This window comes from Lepidochelys kempii, chromosome 3, assembly GCF_965140265.1.
Source record: "Lepidochelys kempii isolate rLepKem1 chromosome 3, rLepKem1.hap2, whole genome shotgun sequence".
Classification (NCBI taxonomy): Eukaryota; Metazoa; Chordata; order Testudines; family Cheloniidae; genus Lepidochelys; species Lepidochelys kempii.
In genome coordinates, this window is record NC_133258.1 from 179,118,659 (window position 1) to 179,133,319 (window position 14,661).

The 14,661-nt window shown below is 48.6% G+C and overlaps 1 protein-coding gene across 1 annotated transcript in view; it reads right to left on the bottom strand.

The window, feature by feature from the left end:
- Window positions 1–13,308, bottom strand: part of ACYP2 (acylphosphatase 2) — a 137,431-nt gene extending 124,123 nt beyond the window's left edge. Inside the window, exons 1-2 of the mRNA XM_073339164.1 lie at window positions 13,025–13,308; window positions 418–434 (exon numbers count right to left, since the gene is read on the bottom strand). Coding sequence (XP_073195265.1) covers window positions 418–434; window positions 13,025–13,094 — 87 coding nt within the window. The 5' untranslated portion in view covers window positions 13,095–13,308. The remainder of the gene's footprint in view (window positions 1–417; window positions 435–13,024) is intronic.
- Between the last annotated feature and the right edge of the window lie 1,353 nt (window positions 13,309–14,661).

The window sequence follows — 14,661 nt, forward strand, 5'->3', positions numbered from 1 at the left end:
GGGCGGGGCCTCATGGAAGGGGTGGAGGCTAGGGGCAGCAAGGGTGGGGTGTCAGTGATGCGGCCCTCAGGCCAATGTACTAGTCCTCATGTGGCCCTCGTGGTCATTTGAGTTTGAGACCCCTGCTCTAGATATTACTATGATACAAACAAATTCAATAACATCAATATGAATAAACTTTTCTTAAAAGAATTCTACTTTAATAGTAGGATTATTCTATACCATGTATCTACTATAAAAAGAACCTATGATTTAAAAAAACAACAACAAAACCACACAATACTTAACTGTCCAGCTAAGGACTGAAAACGCCAGCTGGATTCCTTTGTACTCTACTATAGGCCTCCTACGATATTTTTAGCATTGGAGATATTACACTGTTGTAATGTAAAATTGGCACACTGCACGCTGCCTTACCATTCTGAAACAAACACCTAGAAAAAAATGAAAAGAAAAGAGATTAATTTGACAGAATTAATGCCACTGCTAACAACTTTACCTAATTTGAGTGTCTGTAAACTAAACTGAGTACTAGAGGTTTGTTCTAGTCATTTTCTATGCAACTTTAAAGAATGGTTATACCTATTTATCACACTTCTAAAAAACAGATAGAGACTTAGGAGTTAGGTTTATACATACATACATGTTTTGACCTTATTATTAGGGCCCTACCAAAATCACGGTCCATTTTAGTCAATTTCATGGTCATCAGATTTTAAAAATTGTAAATTTCATGATTTCAGCTATTTAAAGTTGAAATTTCACGGTGTTGTAATTGTAGAGGTCCTGACCCAAAAAGGAGTTGGGGGAGGGAGGGTGTCACAAGGTTATTGTAGAGGCGGGTTGAGGTACTGCTACCCTTACGTCTGCACTGCTGCTGGTGACATGCTGCCTTCAAAGCTGGGCTGCTGGAGAGGAGCAGCTGCTGGCCGGGAGACCAGCGCTGAAGGCAGAGCCTCCACCAGCAGCAGCGCAGAAGTAAGGATGGCCTGGTCTGGTATTGCCCCCCTTACTTCTGTGCTGCTCCTGCTGGCGGGGTGCCGCCTTCAGAGCTGGGCTCTCGGCCAACAGCCACCGCTCAACGGCCACCCAGCTCTGAAGGCAGCACAGAAGAAAGGGTGGTAATACCATGATCCCCCTAAAATAACCTTGCAACCCCCCTGCGACTCCCTTTTGGGTCTGGACCCCCAATTTGAGAAACATTGGTCTCCCCCATGAAATCTGTAGAGTACAGAGTTAAAGCACACAAAAGACCAGATTTCACAGTCTATGACGTGTTTTTCATGGCCATTAATTTGGTACAGCCCTACTTATTATGGTCTTCCTTAGGACAAATAATGACAGAGAAAATGTCTTACTTGTAATCCTGCTTCTCTGAATATATCAATTTGAAGGATTCTCTATCCCTAACCTTAACTTCTTAGCAATATAGCGGAAGAACACTCCTAGAGCTTCAGGTTTTAATCCTTGAGGACAACCGTAGGAACGTAGAAGATAAGCCAGGTCTCCTTGATTCTTTCATCATGTACTTAATTTTTCTGCAGGAAAATCTCATCTCAGGAGCCCCCCCCCCCTTTTTTATTTTTTAAACACCTCATGGTGAACATCCAGAATTGGCATTTTCTTTCTGTGAACTTTGCCTACCATTGAAGAAACTGAGTGGAATGTTCAGAAGGCTCACAAGGACAAGTAGAGTGCAACCCATATCTCCTATCCCACTACTGCTGCCCTCAAGACTCACAAACTAGAAGAGTTCCATCATCTTCTGCTAAGGAGGTAAGATCTGTAGTCAAAATCCTGCATGGATAGTATCTTTAGAGAACGCAGAATGTCAACAGTCTCCAAGTATGAAATAAATGCTATATTATAAAAACGTATTTCCAAGCTTTTAGCTACCCAACTGGTGGCCTACTCCCTCAACAAAATTAAGGTTGCTAAACTTATGTATGAGAACATATATAAGTAGAATATATATAACCTTTTATGCATTTATTTTTAGAAAACTACAGAACACTATCTGAACAGAGTCAGTTTATACCTTCATGGACAAAGTACTGAGTCCTTAGTTATGCAGGATAGATAAAAGTTATATCATGCATTAAACAAACAAACAAGAACTCTATTTTTATGTGCTTGCATTACAGCAGTATTTAGTGGCCCCTACCAATATCAGCCCCCATTGAGCTAGACATTGTACAAACCAGTAGCAGTAACATGGATCTTTCTAATTCAGTTTATGATGTTTGTATTTTTATTCCTGTTTACAACTATATAATCCATAGACTTCCTTCACACTATCTACTCAAGCATGATCAAAAAGATATCAGGCGAACTTTATCACTGGTATAGGTAGATACAACTCCATCAAAGTAAGTGGTGTTATATCCATTTTTACCATGGTAAATTTGATCCATCAGCTGCCAGGTAATATGGTTTGTGATTTTTATAAAAAATTTTAACGCAGAACTAAATAATGTTTTGCTGATCCTCTATTGCTGATTTATCTGTGGTGCATATTCTGACAATCTGAGCAAGTTGTCAATACTTTCAGCTAACAATAATGTATTTTAAATAGAGTTACAATATAACAGAACCAAACAGGAGACCTGCACTTGCCAGATAACTTACAAAGATAGTCATGTTTGCAGTGTTGCTATAGCTATGTTTGTCCCAAGGTATTAGAGAGACAAGGTGGATGAGGTAATATCTTTTATTGGACCAACTGAACTGTGGTACTCTGAGTACCTTTCCCAGACCTGAAGAAGAGATCTGTGTAAGCTTGAAAGCTTATCTTGTTCACCAGCAGAAGTTGGTCCAGTAAAATATATTACCTCACCCACCTTCTCTGTCTAAAGATATTCATGTAATTTAAGCAATGCCCTCGTAGTTTGTCTTGTACTATTGCCAACATCCCCTCTCTAGTCAAACTGTCTTAGTTAAATTATGCAGAAAAAACAGTTACCTTTCGTAACTGTTGTTCTTCAAGATGTGTTGCTCATGTCCATTCCATAATAGGTATAGGCATGCCCACATGCAGAGTTGTCGGAGACTTTTGCCTTCGCTGTATCTGTAGGGTTGGCTGTGGCACCCCCTTGAGTGCCACGCTCATGCATCGGTATATTAGGCGCCGCCGACTCTACGCCCTCTCAGTTCCTTCTTGCTTGAAATTCCGACTGAGGGGTAGGAGGGCGGATAATGGAATGGACATGAACAACATCTCGAAGAACAACAGTTACGAAAGGTAACCGTTTTTTAATTCTTCAAGTGCTTGCTCATGTTGATTCCATTCTAGATGACTCAGAAACAGTATCTACAGAGGTAGGCTCAGAGTTCACTGTTTCGCAGCTTGCAGTACTGCCCTACCAAAGCTAGCATCGTCCCGGGCCTGCTGGGTCAGTGCATAGTGGGACGTAAACATATGAATGGATGACCAGGTGGTCACCCTGCAGATGTCCTGGATAGGCACCTGGGCCAGAAAAGCTGCCAAAGAGGCCTGTGCCCTGGTTGAGTGGGTGGTGACAATCGCCGGGGGCAGCACCTTCACTTGATGATAGCAGAAGTGAATGCAGGCGGTGATCCAAGAGGCAATTCTTTGGGAGGATATAGGGTGCCCTTCATCCTGTCAGCCACTGCGATGAACAATTGCATAGACTTAGGGAATGGCTTGGTCCTGTCAATGTAGAAGACTAGAGCCCTTCTAACGTCCAAGGCATACAGCCTACTCTCCTCCTCTGACTTATGCAACTTCTAAAAAAAGACCGGTAAGTAAATGTCCTGGCTTGAATGAAAGTGAGAGACCACCTTGGGCAGAAAGCCAGGTGTAATCTCAGCTGTACTTTGTCCTTGTAGAAAACTATATAACACGGTTCCAAGGTGAGCGCCTAAATTTCCGAGACCTGACAGGCTGAAATCACCATGACCAGGAACGAAACCTTCCAGGACAAGAGAAGGAGAGAACAGGAAGCCAAAGGCTCAAAAGGGGGACCCGTGAGCCACGACAGCACCAGCTTCAAGTCCCACAGAGGAACAGGATCCTTGACATGTGGGTAGAGGTGCTAAAGGCCCTTGAGGAATGTCCTGGGCAAAGACCTGCCCTCAAGCAGCAGATGGAATGCTGAGATGGCTGACAGGTGACCTTGACCTTGATCAATGAAAGGTACAAACCCTGGAGCTTGAGATGCAGAAGGTATTCTAGAATGAATGCAACGAGGTCTGCTCGGGCTAGATGCCTCTCTCCGAGGTCCAACATGTGAACCACTTCCACTTGGCCAGGTAGGTTGCCCTGGTAGAGGGCTTTCTACTTCCCAACAGGATCTGCTGAACATCTGCCAAGAACTGCTGCTCCTGCTCGTTCAACCATGCAGCAGCCAAACCATCAGGTGCAGCGCCGTCAGATTTGGGTGCAGAAGACTGCTGTGGTTTTGGGATAGCAAGTCCGGCCTGAGAGGCAGCTGGAATGTAATCGCCACCGAAAGGTCCAGCAGCACGCTGTACCAGGGCTGGTGTGGCCAGAGGATCACTCTTGCTCTGTCCTGCCTGATCTTTGAGAGGACCCTGGGGAGCAACAGCACCGGAGGAAAGGCGTACAACAGAGCCCCCGACCACAGGAGTAGAAAAGTATCTGACAGGGCCTCCCGCCCCATCCAAGCCTCTCATTGAGCAAAAGACATGGCATTTCCTGTTCTGCCTGGACGCAAACAGGTCCAACCAGGGAATTCCCCACTTGTGGAAGATGAAACTGACCACCTCTGGATGGAGGGCCGCTCGTGGTGAGACAAGAAGGTCCTGCTGAGGCGATCTGCCAAGGCGTTCTTGGCCCCTAAAAAGTGCACTGCAATGAGATGTATACCGTACTGCAGACAGAGGTCCCAGAGCCTGAGGGCTTGACAGAGGGCTGTCGACTTGGCTCTGCCTTGCTTGTTGATATAGAACACAGCTGCTGTGTTGTCTGTAAGTACCTGAACCACTTTTCCCTGCATATGAGGTAGGAAGGCTTGGCAAGCCAGGCAAACCGCCCTGAGTTCCCTGGCGTTGATATGCAAGGAGCAATCACAACTGAACCAATCACCTTGCATACTGAAATCGCCGAGGTGGGCTCCCCGCCCCAGGTCCGTAGCATCGGAGACGAGGGTCATCAGTGCGGCCAGAGCCACAAAGGGGACTCCTTCCAATAGCAGCGTGGAATCTTGCCCCCAGGTGAGAGATAACAGTACACTGTCTGGAATTCTGACCACCCGATCCAGGTTGTGCTGGTTGGGAACATAAGCCATAAGCTTGTAGCAGCCTGAGGTGGAGCCGTGCGTGCCGGACCACGTATGTGCAGGCTGCCATGTGTCCCAACAGTTTCAAGCATGTGTGGGTTGTGATGAACAGATGGGTTTGTATACACAAGATGAGATCCACCTTGGCTTGGAACCAAGTCTCGGGGAGGAAGGCCCTGGCCTGAATGGAGTTGAGAACCACTTCAATAAATTCTATGCATTGCACTGGGGTTTTAGACTTTTTGCTCGTTTATTATCAGCCCCAGGTCGCGACAGGTGGAACAGAACAGCTCGAGATGCCTCCACACCTAGTCTCGGGACCGGCCCCTTATTAGACAGTTGTCGAGGTATGGATAAATTTGGACTCCCTGATGTTGCAGGTAAGCAGCCACCGGCACTATGCACTTTGAGAACACCCTTGGGGCTGACCAGAGACCAAAGGACATCACCATGAATTGGAAATGGCACTGTCTCAGCATGAAATGGAGGAAGCACCAGTGCCCCCAGAAAAATGGAAATATGGAAGTAAGCATCCTTTAAATCGAGGGTGGCGTACCAGTCTCCCAGATCCAGGGAGGGGATGATAGAGGCCAGGGAGAACATGTGAAACTTCAACTTCTTGAGAGACTTGTTGAGGCAGGTCCAGAATGGGTCTGAGGCCCCCTTTTGCCTTCAGAATTAGGAAGTAACAGGAGTAGAACCCTTTTCCTTCCATGTTCCAAGGGACCTCCTCCACTGCCCCCAGACAGAGGAGGCTGTCGACCTCCTGAACGAGGAGCTGCTTGTGAGAAGAGTCCCTGAAGAGTGATGGGGAAGAGGGGTGGGAGGGATGGTTGGTAATAAACTGCAGGGTATAGCCCGACAAAACTGTATTGAGCACCCAACAGTCCAAGGTGATACAGGACCAGGCCGACCAGAAAGGGCGGCGGCAGTTGAGGAAGGGGAGGGATGGATCCATGAGATTGGCTCAGGAGCACCCTCAAAACTACTGTTTTTAGCCTCCCTGGCCTCAGGGATGGTCAGGTTGTGCAGCCAAGCAGGAAGCTGACAAGTATCGCTTCTTATGCCCCTTGTCTTTATCCTTTCTCCTGTAGGAGCCTGCTCTTGGAGTTCCTCAGGACCTGGACTGCTGATGGAGAGGAGGCAGAGGACAGAAAGGCTTCCTAGACTGTTGCCGGGTACGAAGGCCCAGGGAATGGAGGGGCTCAGGAGTCTTCAAGGCCATGGAGCCTTGAGTCTGTGAGCTTGGAGAAGACCCCGGTACCCTCGAAAGGGAGGTCTTGGATCATGGCCTGCATCTCTTGGGACAGCCCAGGAGACTGCTGCATCTCGTGGCCACTGCAAATGTGACCACCCTGGCTGTCGAGTCCGTAGTGTCCCAGGCCATTTGCAGGACCTCCCCTCCCCCGGCGACCAACGTGCCTTTGTCCACCAACGCAGCAAACTCCTGGGCATGATCTTTAGATATTATAGATATTTAGGTCAGAAGGGACCATTATGATCATCTAGTCTGACCTCCTGCACAATGCAGGCCACAGAACTTCACCCACCACTCCTAAAAAAGACCTCACACCTATATCTGTGCTATTGAAGTCCTCAAATTGTAGTTTGAAGACCTCAAGGAGCAGAGAATCCTCCAGCAAGTGACCCATGCCCCATGCTACAGAGGAAGGCGAAAAACCTCCAGGGCCTTCCAATCTGCCCTGGAGGAAAATTCCTTCCCGACCCCAAATATGGCGATCAGCTAAACCCTGAGCATATGGGCAAGATTCATCAGCCAGATACTACAGAAAATTCTTTCCTGGGTAACTTGGATCTTACCCCATCTAAAAACCCATCACAGGCCATTGGGCCTATTTACCATGAATATTTAATTACCAAAACCATGTTATCCCATCATACCATCTCCTCCATAAACTTATCGAGTTTAATCTTAAAGCAAGATAGATCTTTTGCCCCCACTACTTCCCTCGGAAGGCTATTCCAAAACTTCACTCCTCTGATGGTTAGAAACCTTCGTCTAATTTCTAATCTAAATTTCCTAGTGGCCAGTTTATATCCATTTGTTCTTGTGTCCACATTGGTACTGAGTTTAAATAATTCCTCTCCCTCTCTGGTATTTATCCCTCTGATATATTTATAGAGAGCAATCATATCTCCCCTCAACCTTCTTTTAGTTAGGCTAAACAAGCCAAGCTCCCTGAGTCTCCTTTCATAAGACAAGTTTTCCATTCCTCGGATCATCCTAGTAGCCCTTCTCTGTACCTGTTCCAGTTTGAATTCATCCTTCTTAAACATGGGAGACCAGAACTGCACACAGTATTCCAGGTGAGGTCTCACCAGTGCCTTATATAACGGTACTAAAACCTCCTTATCCCTACTGGAAATACCTCTCCTGATGCATCCCAAGACGACATTAGCTTTTTTCACAGCCATATCACATTGGCAGCTCATAGTCAACCTATGATCAACCAATACTCCAAGGTCCTTTTCCTCCTCCGTTACTTCTAGTTGATGCGTCCCTAGCTTATAACTAAAATTCTTGTTATTAATCCCTAAATGCATGACCTTACACTTCTCACTATTAAATTTCATCCTATTCCTATTACTCCAGTTTACAAGGTCATCCAGATCCTCCTGTAGGGTATCCCTGTCCTTCTCTAAATTAGCAATACCTCCCAGCTTTGTATCATCTGCAAACTTTATTAGCACACTCCCACTTTTTGTGCCCAGGTCAGTAATAAAAAGATTAAATAAGATTGGTCCCAAAACTGATCCTTGAGGAACTCCACTGGTAACCTCCCTCCAACTTGACAGTTCACCTTTCAGTAGGACCCGTTGTAGTCTCCCCTTTAACCAATTCCCTATCCACCTTTCAATTTTCCTATTGATGCCCATCTTATCCAATTTAACTAATAATTCCCCATGTGGCACAGTATCAAACGCCTTACTAAAATCTAAATAAATTAGATCCACTGCGTTTCCTTTATCTAAAAAATCTGTTACTCTCTCAAAGAAGGAAATCAGGTTGGTTTGGCACGATCTACCTTTTGTAAAACCATGTTGTATTTTGTCCCATTTACCATTGACTTCAATGTCCTTAACTACCTTCTCCTTCAAAATTTTTTCCAAGACCTTGCATACTACAGATGTCAAACTAACAGGCCTATAATTACTTGGATCACTTTTTTTCCCTTTCTTAAAAATAGGAACTATGTTAGCAATTCTCCAATCATATGGTACAACCCCTGAATTTACAGATTCATTAAAAATTCTTGCTAATGGGCTTGCAATTTCTTGTGCCAATTCTTTTAATATTCTTGGATGAAGATTATCTGGGCCCCCCGATTTAGCCCCTTGTGGGAGGGCCTCTTTGAATTTATTCAGGAAGTCCCACAGATTGAAATTATAGCGTCCCAGCAGGGCCTGGTGATTAGAGACCCTGAATTGTAGGCGAGCCATCGAATAAACTTTTCTGCCAAACAAATCAAGTCTTTTGGCCTCTTTGTTCTTCGGTGTGCGGCTAACTTGACCCTGTTTGTGCCTTTCGTTCACTGCAGACACAACAAGTGATGCTGCAGGGGATGTGTATAGAGACATTCAAATCCCCTTGCAAGACATAGTATTTCTTTTCCACCTTATTAGAGGTCGCAGAATAGAAGAGGGGGTTTGCCACAGTGACTTGGCAATTTTAAGGACCCCCCAGTTGGAGGGGCAATGCGATCCGAGCAGGAGTGGTGGCCAAAATGACATTGAAGAGGTCGTCGGCTTCCTCCTTGACCTCCTTGACCTTGAGCTTTAAGTTTTCAGCCATCCGTTAAGGAGGGCCTAATGCTCCTTAAAGTCATCCAGGGGACCACTGGAGTGGGAAGGCCCAGCCACCGCCTCATCAGGGGATGATGATGAGGACTGTCCTGCTTGAGGAAGAGCATGTTCCCCCTCCTTGTCCGGGGAAGGCTCCTTTGGTGCTGGGGTCTGGTGCGCTGGTGCCGCATCTGGCTCGGTACCATGTTCTGACTGTGGCGCCAGCGGTGCCATGGCTGGCTTATCCGAGGCAGCCAGGGAGGGCTGGGAATACGTGACCGGCGTAACTGGCACTCCCCATGGGTTCCAGTATGGCCACTGGGTAGGCCACTGCCCCTGCTGCGATGGCACTGTGGTCGGTGCTGCAATGGTCTCCCACGTCAAGAAGAAATCCCTTATTGGGGTAAAGGCTAAATTCTTGGTCCGACCCACACCACTGTCCCTCCAGCGATCACGGTGGAGCCGTCGAGGCCTAGGTTTGCCTGCTGACTTCGGACAGTGATCTACGAGGCGAAGGCAAGTAGTGACATCTGCTGGAGGAGCAGTACCAGGGCAACTGGGACCAGCGCTATGATTCTGAGCGGCCATTCCAGGACGGTGACCCACGTCTAGGAGACTGCCTGGGGGAGGGTGACCAGGGCCTAGGCAACCTGTGGCCGGAAGTTCGCCAGTACCTGCCGTACGGGGAACAGAATTGCGGCTCCGGCATCCCGCGCCTAGTAGGCGGGAGCGCATTAGGGACCTGGGTCGTCTAGCTGGAGAGCCACGTTATGGTGCTAGTGTCCGAGGTCGCAGAGATGGGAATGTGTACCTGAGGTCTGGTGATCAGGGGTGCTCCGCCCTCCTGTGAGGCTGCACTCCCATAGGCTTCCCCTTCGGTGCTGGGGTCATAGCCAAGACAATCACCTGGTGTGGCATCTGCTAAGCCGGCTGGCTTTGCTCTTTGGCCACCGGGACTGCTTCGGGCCCTGATGGCCTTGGCAGAGGCCAGCAACCTTTGCTGCTTCCCGGGGTCAGGGGTGGATCCCTGACCAGGCTGGGGGGTCTGAATTCAGCAGTACCCCTGTGAAACCCCACAGTGGGCATATGGCCTAACAAAGGTCCTTTGCCCACAGCCCCCTTGTCCTTCAGTGCCGAGGGGCTCATCTTCTTCTGGGGGTTCTTCGGCACCAGCAAGGGGGAATAGTGCCAGGTGGAGCCTGGTGCCGGCAGTGTGCTTCACACTGAAGCCTCACTCCTTTTCTGTACGAGGACGGAAGCTCTTACAAATGCGACACTTGTCCTTTCTATCAGCTTCCCCCAAACACTTCAGGCAGCTGTTGTGGGAGGGTCACTGATGGACACTGGCCTGCTGCATGACGCACACAGTTTGGAGCCAGGAGAGTGGGGCATGCCCCGCTTGGGGACAAAGTCCCAGCCGGGACTCTAAGTACTCTAACTTAACACTACTATTAACTATGTACAGATTAGGTAGAACAAAGGACTAGAAGAACCACTAACACTCTTGCTGAAGGCAAGACGAGGCACTCCAACCAACTGCCACGGGCAGTAAGAAGGAACTAAGAGGGTGTAGGGTCAGCGGCGCCTAATATACCAACGCATGAATGTGGCACTCAAGGGGGCACCACAGCCAACCCTACAGATAACGCTAAGACAAAAGTTTCCAACAACTGTGCAAATGGGCACGCACACACCTGGAATGGAATCGACATGAGCACACACTTGAAGAAGAACTGAAACTTCCATTCTAGGTTTATCTGCTTCAAGATATCAACCTGCGGATTGGTCCTGCTTTGAGCAGGGGGTTGGACTAGATGACCTCTTGAGGTCCCTTCCAACCCTGATATTCTATGATTCTATGAACCTCTTATTTAACTTTCACACACACTGAATGAAAATAAAAATAATTTAGACTACACTTGACCATATAGTATTTTAAGTACATTTTGTACTTATTTCCATACTTCATTTATTACTTCCTTATTTCTTACAATAAGCTAGGTCTGCCCCACAGAACTATATCATGAGCTTCCTGAAATCACTTCAAAGCAGTGCGCTTCTAATTATCAATTTTTAACATCTTTAAACTTTTCTGTTTATTATGCCGGTTCACCTAATTACTAATGCTGTGGACCTCTTTTAGGATAAAGCCTTTCCCTCCCCAAACAACTTTACTCCATTGGTGGAGCTACAATTTGCAAAAGGTGCTTCGATCAATAGGATGCTTTCAAGGTGCATCATTGCTCATGAAATTTCATTGCCTCCTAGTTCATCGTAAAGGTGCACTATTGCACATCTCTGGGAAAGCTTCTTTGTTCTTCATAGACAATCCAGCCTCCTCATTCGGCAGCGTATGGCTGTGAAACTCGAGCACTCAAATTTCAAACTCGGAGAGAGTTTGAAGCTTCTATACAATCATAGAACTGGAAGGGAGCTTGAGAGGTCACCTAGTCCAGTCCCCTGCACTCACAGCAGGACTAAGTATCATCTAGACCAATCCTGACAGGTGTTTGTCTAACCTGTTCTTAAAAATCTCCAATGATGGAGATTCCCTAGGCAATTTATTCCAGTGCTTAACCACTCTGACAACTAGGAAGTTTTTCCTAATGTCCAACCTAAACCTCCCTTGATGCAATTTAAGCCCATTGTTTCTTCTCCTATCCTCAGAGGTTAAGAAAAAAAAATTTTCTTCCTCCTCCTTGTAACAACCTTTTACATACTTGAAAACTATGATCATGTCCCCTCTCAGTCTTCTCTTCTCCAGACTAAACAAACCCATTTTTTTCAATTTTCCCTCAAAGGTCATGTTTTCTAGACGTTTAATTGTTTTTGTTGCTCTTCTCTGGCCTTTCTCCAATATGTCCACATCTTTCCTGAAATGTGGTACCCAGAACTGGACACAATACTCCAGCTGAGACCTAATCAGTACAGAGTAGAGCGGCAGAATTACTTCTCATGTCTTGCTTACAACACTCCTGCTAATACATCCAGGGCTATCCCTAGCAATTCCGCGGCCCTACTCAGCCATCCATGGGGGTGGGGCAGGCCTCCATGGGGGAGGAGCGGGGGGGCTGGCCCCAGGCCTCTGTGGGTGGGGAGGCGGGCCCCAGGCCTCCGCAGGGGGAGCAGGGTTGGCTTGGGGGGCACCACCCCCCAGCACTCACCGGTGGCACGGGCTGGGGCCGGGTCGCTGCACTCCCACTGCAGGTGAGTGCAGGCCCAGCCCGGCTGCAGAGCTCAGGGGAGTGGGGGCTGGGCTGGGTCAGGGAAGGCATGGGGCAGAGCAGGGCAGGGGCCCTGGGGAAGAGCGGGAGCAGGGGCTGGAGCAACATGCAGCTGTGCAGGGCATCAGGAAATGTGGTGCCTCAAATTTCCTGGTGCCCTATGCAGCTGCGTACTTTGCGTATGGGTAAGGACGGCCCTGAATACATCCCAGAATGATGTTTGCTGTTTTTGCAACAGTGTTATACTCCTGACTCATATTTAGCTTGGGATCCACTACGACCCCCCCAGATCCCTTTCCACCGTACTCCTTCCCAGAGTCACCTCCCATTTATGCAACCCTCTGGAAAAATTATATGGATGGGAGGGGCAAGATTACTGCCTAGACGCACCAAGCGATAATGCACGTTTAACGAGCACAAACAGGAGCTTTACGAGCCCTTTGTTTTACACACTGACCTCAGTCAGACCTCAGACGCATGCTGAACTTTAACACGTTTGCCCAGCTGCGGCCACTCCTGCCCGTCACTAGGAAAAGACTAGGGGCCGAACCCCCCGCTCCCTCTCGCTCTCATGGGGGAGGGTGGGAAGAGCGGGGCCCCCCACCCAGCCCCTGCTCCCCGGCTGCAGGGCCTGAGGCCCCAGCCAACGAAAGGCATTGGCGCAGTGACCGGCCCGGGAGCTTCGCGCATGCGCACCCAGCCGCATCGTGCACTCCGCCCGCCCCCCGCACTTACCCTGCACCCGGCCAAACACTTCATAGTCCACCGACTTGAGGGCGCCGGAGGCCTTGGCGAGGGCGGACATGGCAGGGTGCAGGCGCGGAAGCCGGCCTGCTCCGACCCGCTGCGGGAGTGCCCGGGACCGACGGAGCCGGGGCGCGCCGCCCTCACCTCCTGGGCTCGGCTGGCGGGGCCCGGACGGCAGCGCGCGCGGCTCAAGCTTCTTGGAAAAGCGGCCGCGTGCCAGGCTGAGTCTGCGCCGGGCCCGAAGCTCCCTGCCCAGGCCCGGTGGGAGGAGCTGGGAGAACGCGCCGCGCCCCGCCCCAGCGCTGGGGCATAGCCCGCGCGGAGAGACCCCCCGGGAGGGCGGCTGTTCAGCCCCTGACCGGGGTGGGGGAGGCCCCTAACTCCTGAGGCACCCCTCGTCCGTCCCCGCCCCCCCCCCGCCGGCAGGGGAAGAGATCTCCAAATATTGAGCCCTCCCCCAAACCAGCCTGGGGGACTCTCCCCCAACCGTTGACCCCAGAGACAACCCCCTAAGGAGCGGGAGAGCCCCGCTCCCCCCCCCCCCCGGACATCCAGGAGAGGGAGAGACCCACTGGCCCTCCCAGGAAGTCCTCTCCCCCAACACGACTTCGTGTTCACCCTGAACTCTCTCCCCCGCCTGGAAAAAGTGAGGAGTGTCAGGGCAGGCCCTGTGCGGAGATTTGGGATGGGGCAGGGATCTCAAACTCAAATCACCAGGAAGGCCACATCAGGACTAGTACATTGGCCCGAGGGCTGCATCACTGACACCTTTTTATGTAAAGACACAAAAGCCACCCCCTCCGCTCCCACCCCCACTCCACCCTGAGGGGTGCATGGGGGGTGCACGGGGAGCTTGGCAGGCCACAGCAAATAACTGTGTGTGAGACCCCTGGGATAGGGCATGTATGGGGGAGTCTCCCCCTTCCCTGGCCTCTCCAGGAAGCAAGGGGGCTTGGGGCAAAGACCCTTTCAACTTCTCCAGTGAATAAGGAGACTCGGGGCAGGCTCTTCAATTGTTTTTCATTGGGTGGACCACACCTTTATAGAGTTCCATGTCCTTTTCCATTTGTGATCAGGTAACATATCTGTGTCAATTGCTAACATTGAAAATAACTTTAGGAAAGTATTTAAGGTACAGCAGAACCTTAGGGAAAGTTATGAACACCAGAGTTACAACTGACCAGTAGGGCTGTCAAGCAATTAGAAGTCATGATTAAAAAAGTTAATTGCGATTAATCGCACTGTTGAACAACAATAGAATCCATTTATTTTAAATATTTTGGATGTTAACTACATTTTCAAATATATTAATTTCAATTGCAACACAGAATACAAAGTGTAAAGTGCTCACTTTATATTTATTTTTTATTACAAATATTTGCACTGTAAAAAACAAAAAAAAATTAAAATTTTCAATTCACCTCATTCAAGTACTGTAGTGCAATCTCTTTATAATGAAAGTTGAACTTACAAATACGGAATTATGTACCAAAATAATTGCATTAAAAAATAAAACAATGTAAAACTTTAGAACCTACAAGTCCCCTCAGTCCTACTTCTTGGTCAGCCAATCACTCAGACAAACAAGGTTGGTTACAATTTACAGGAGATAATGCTGCCTGCTT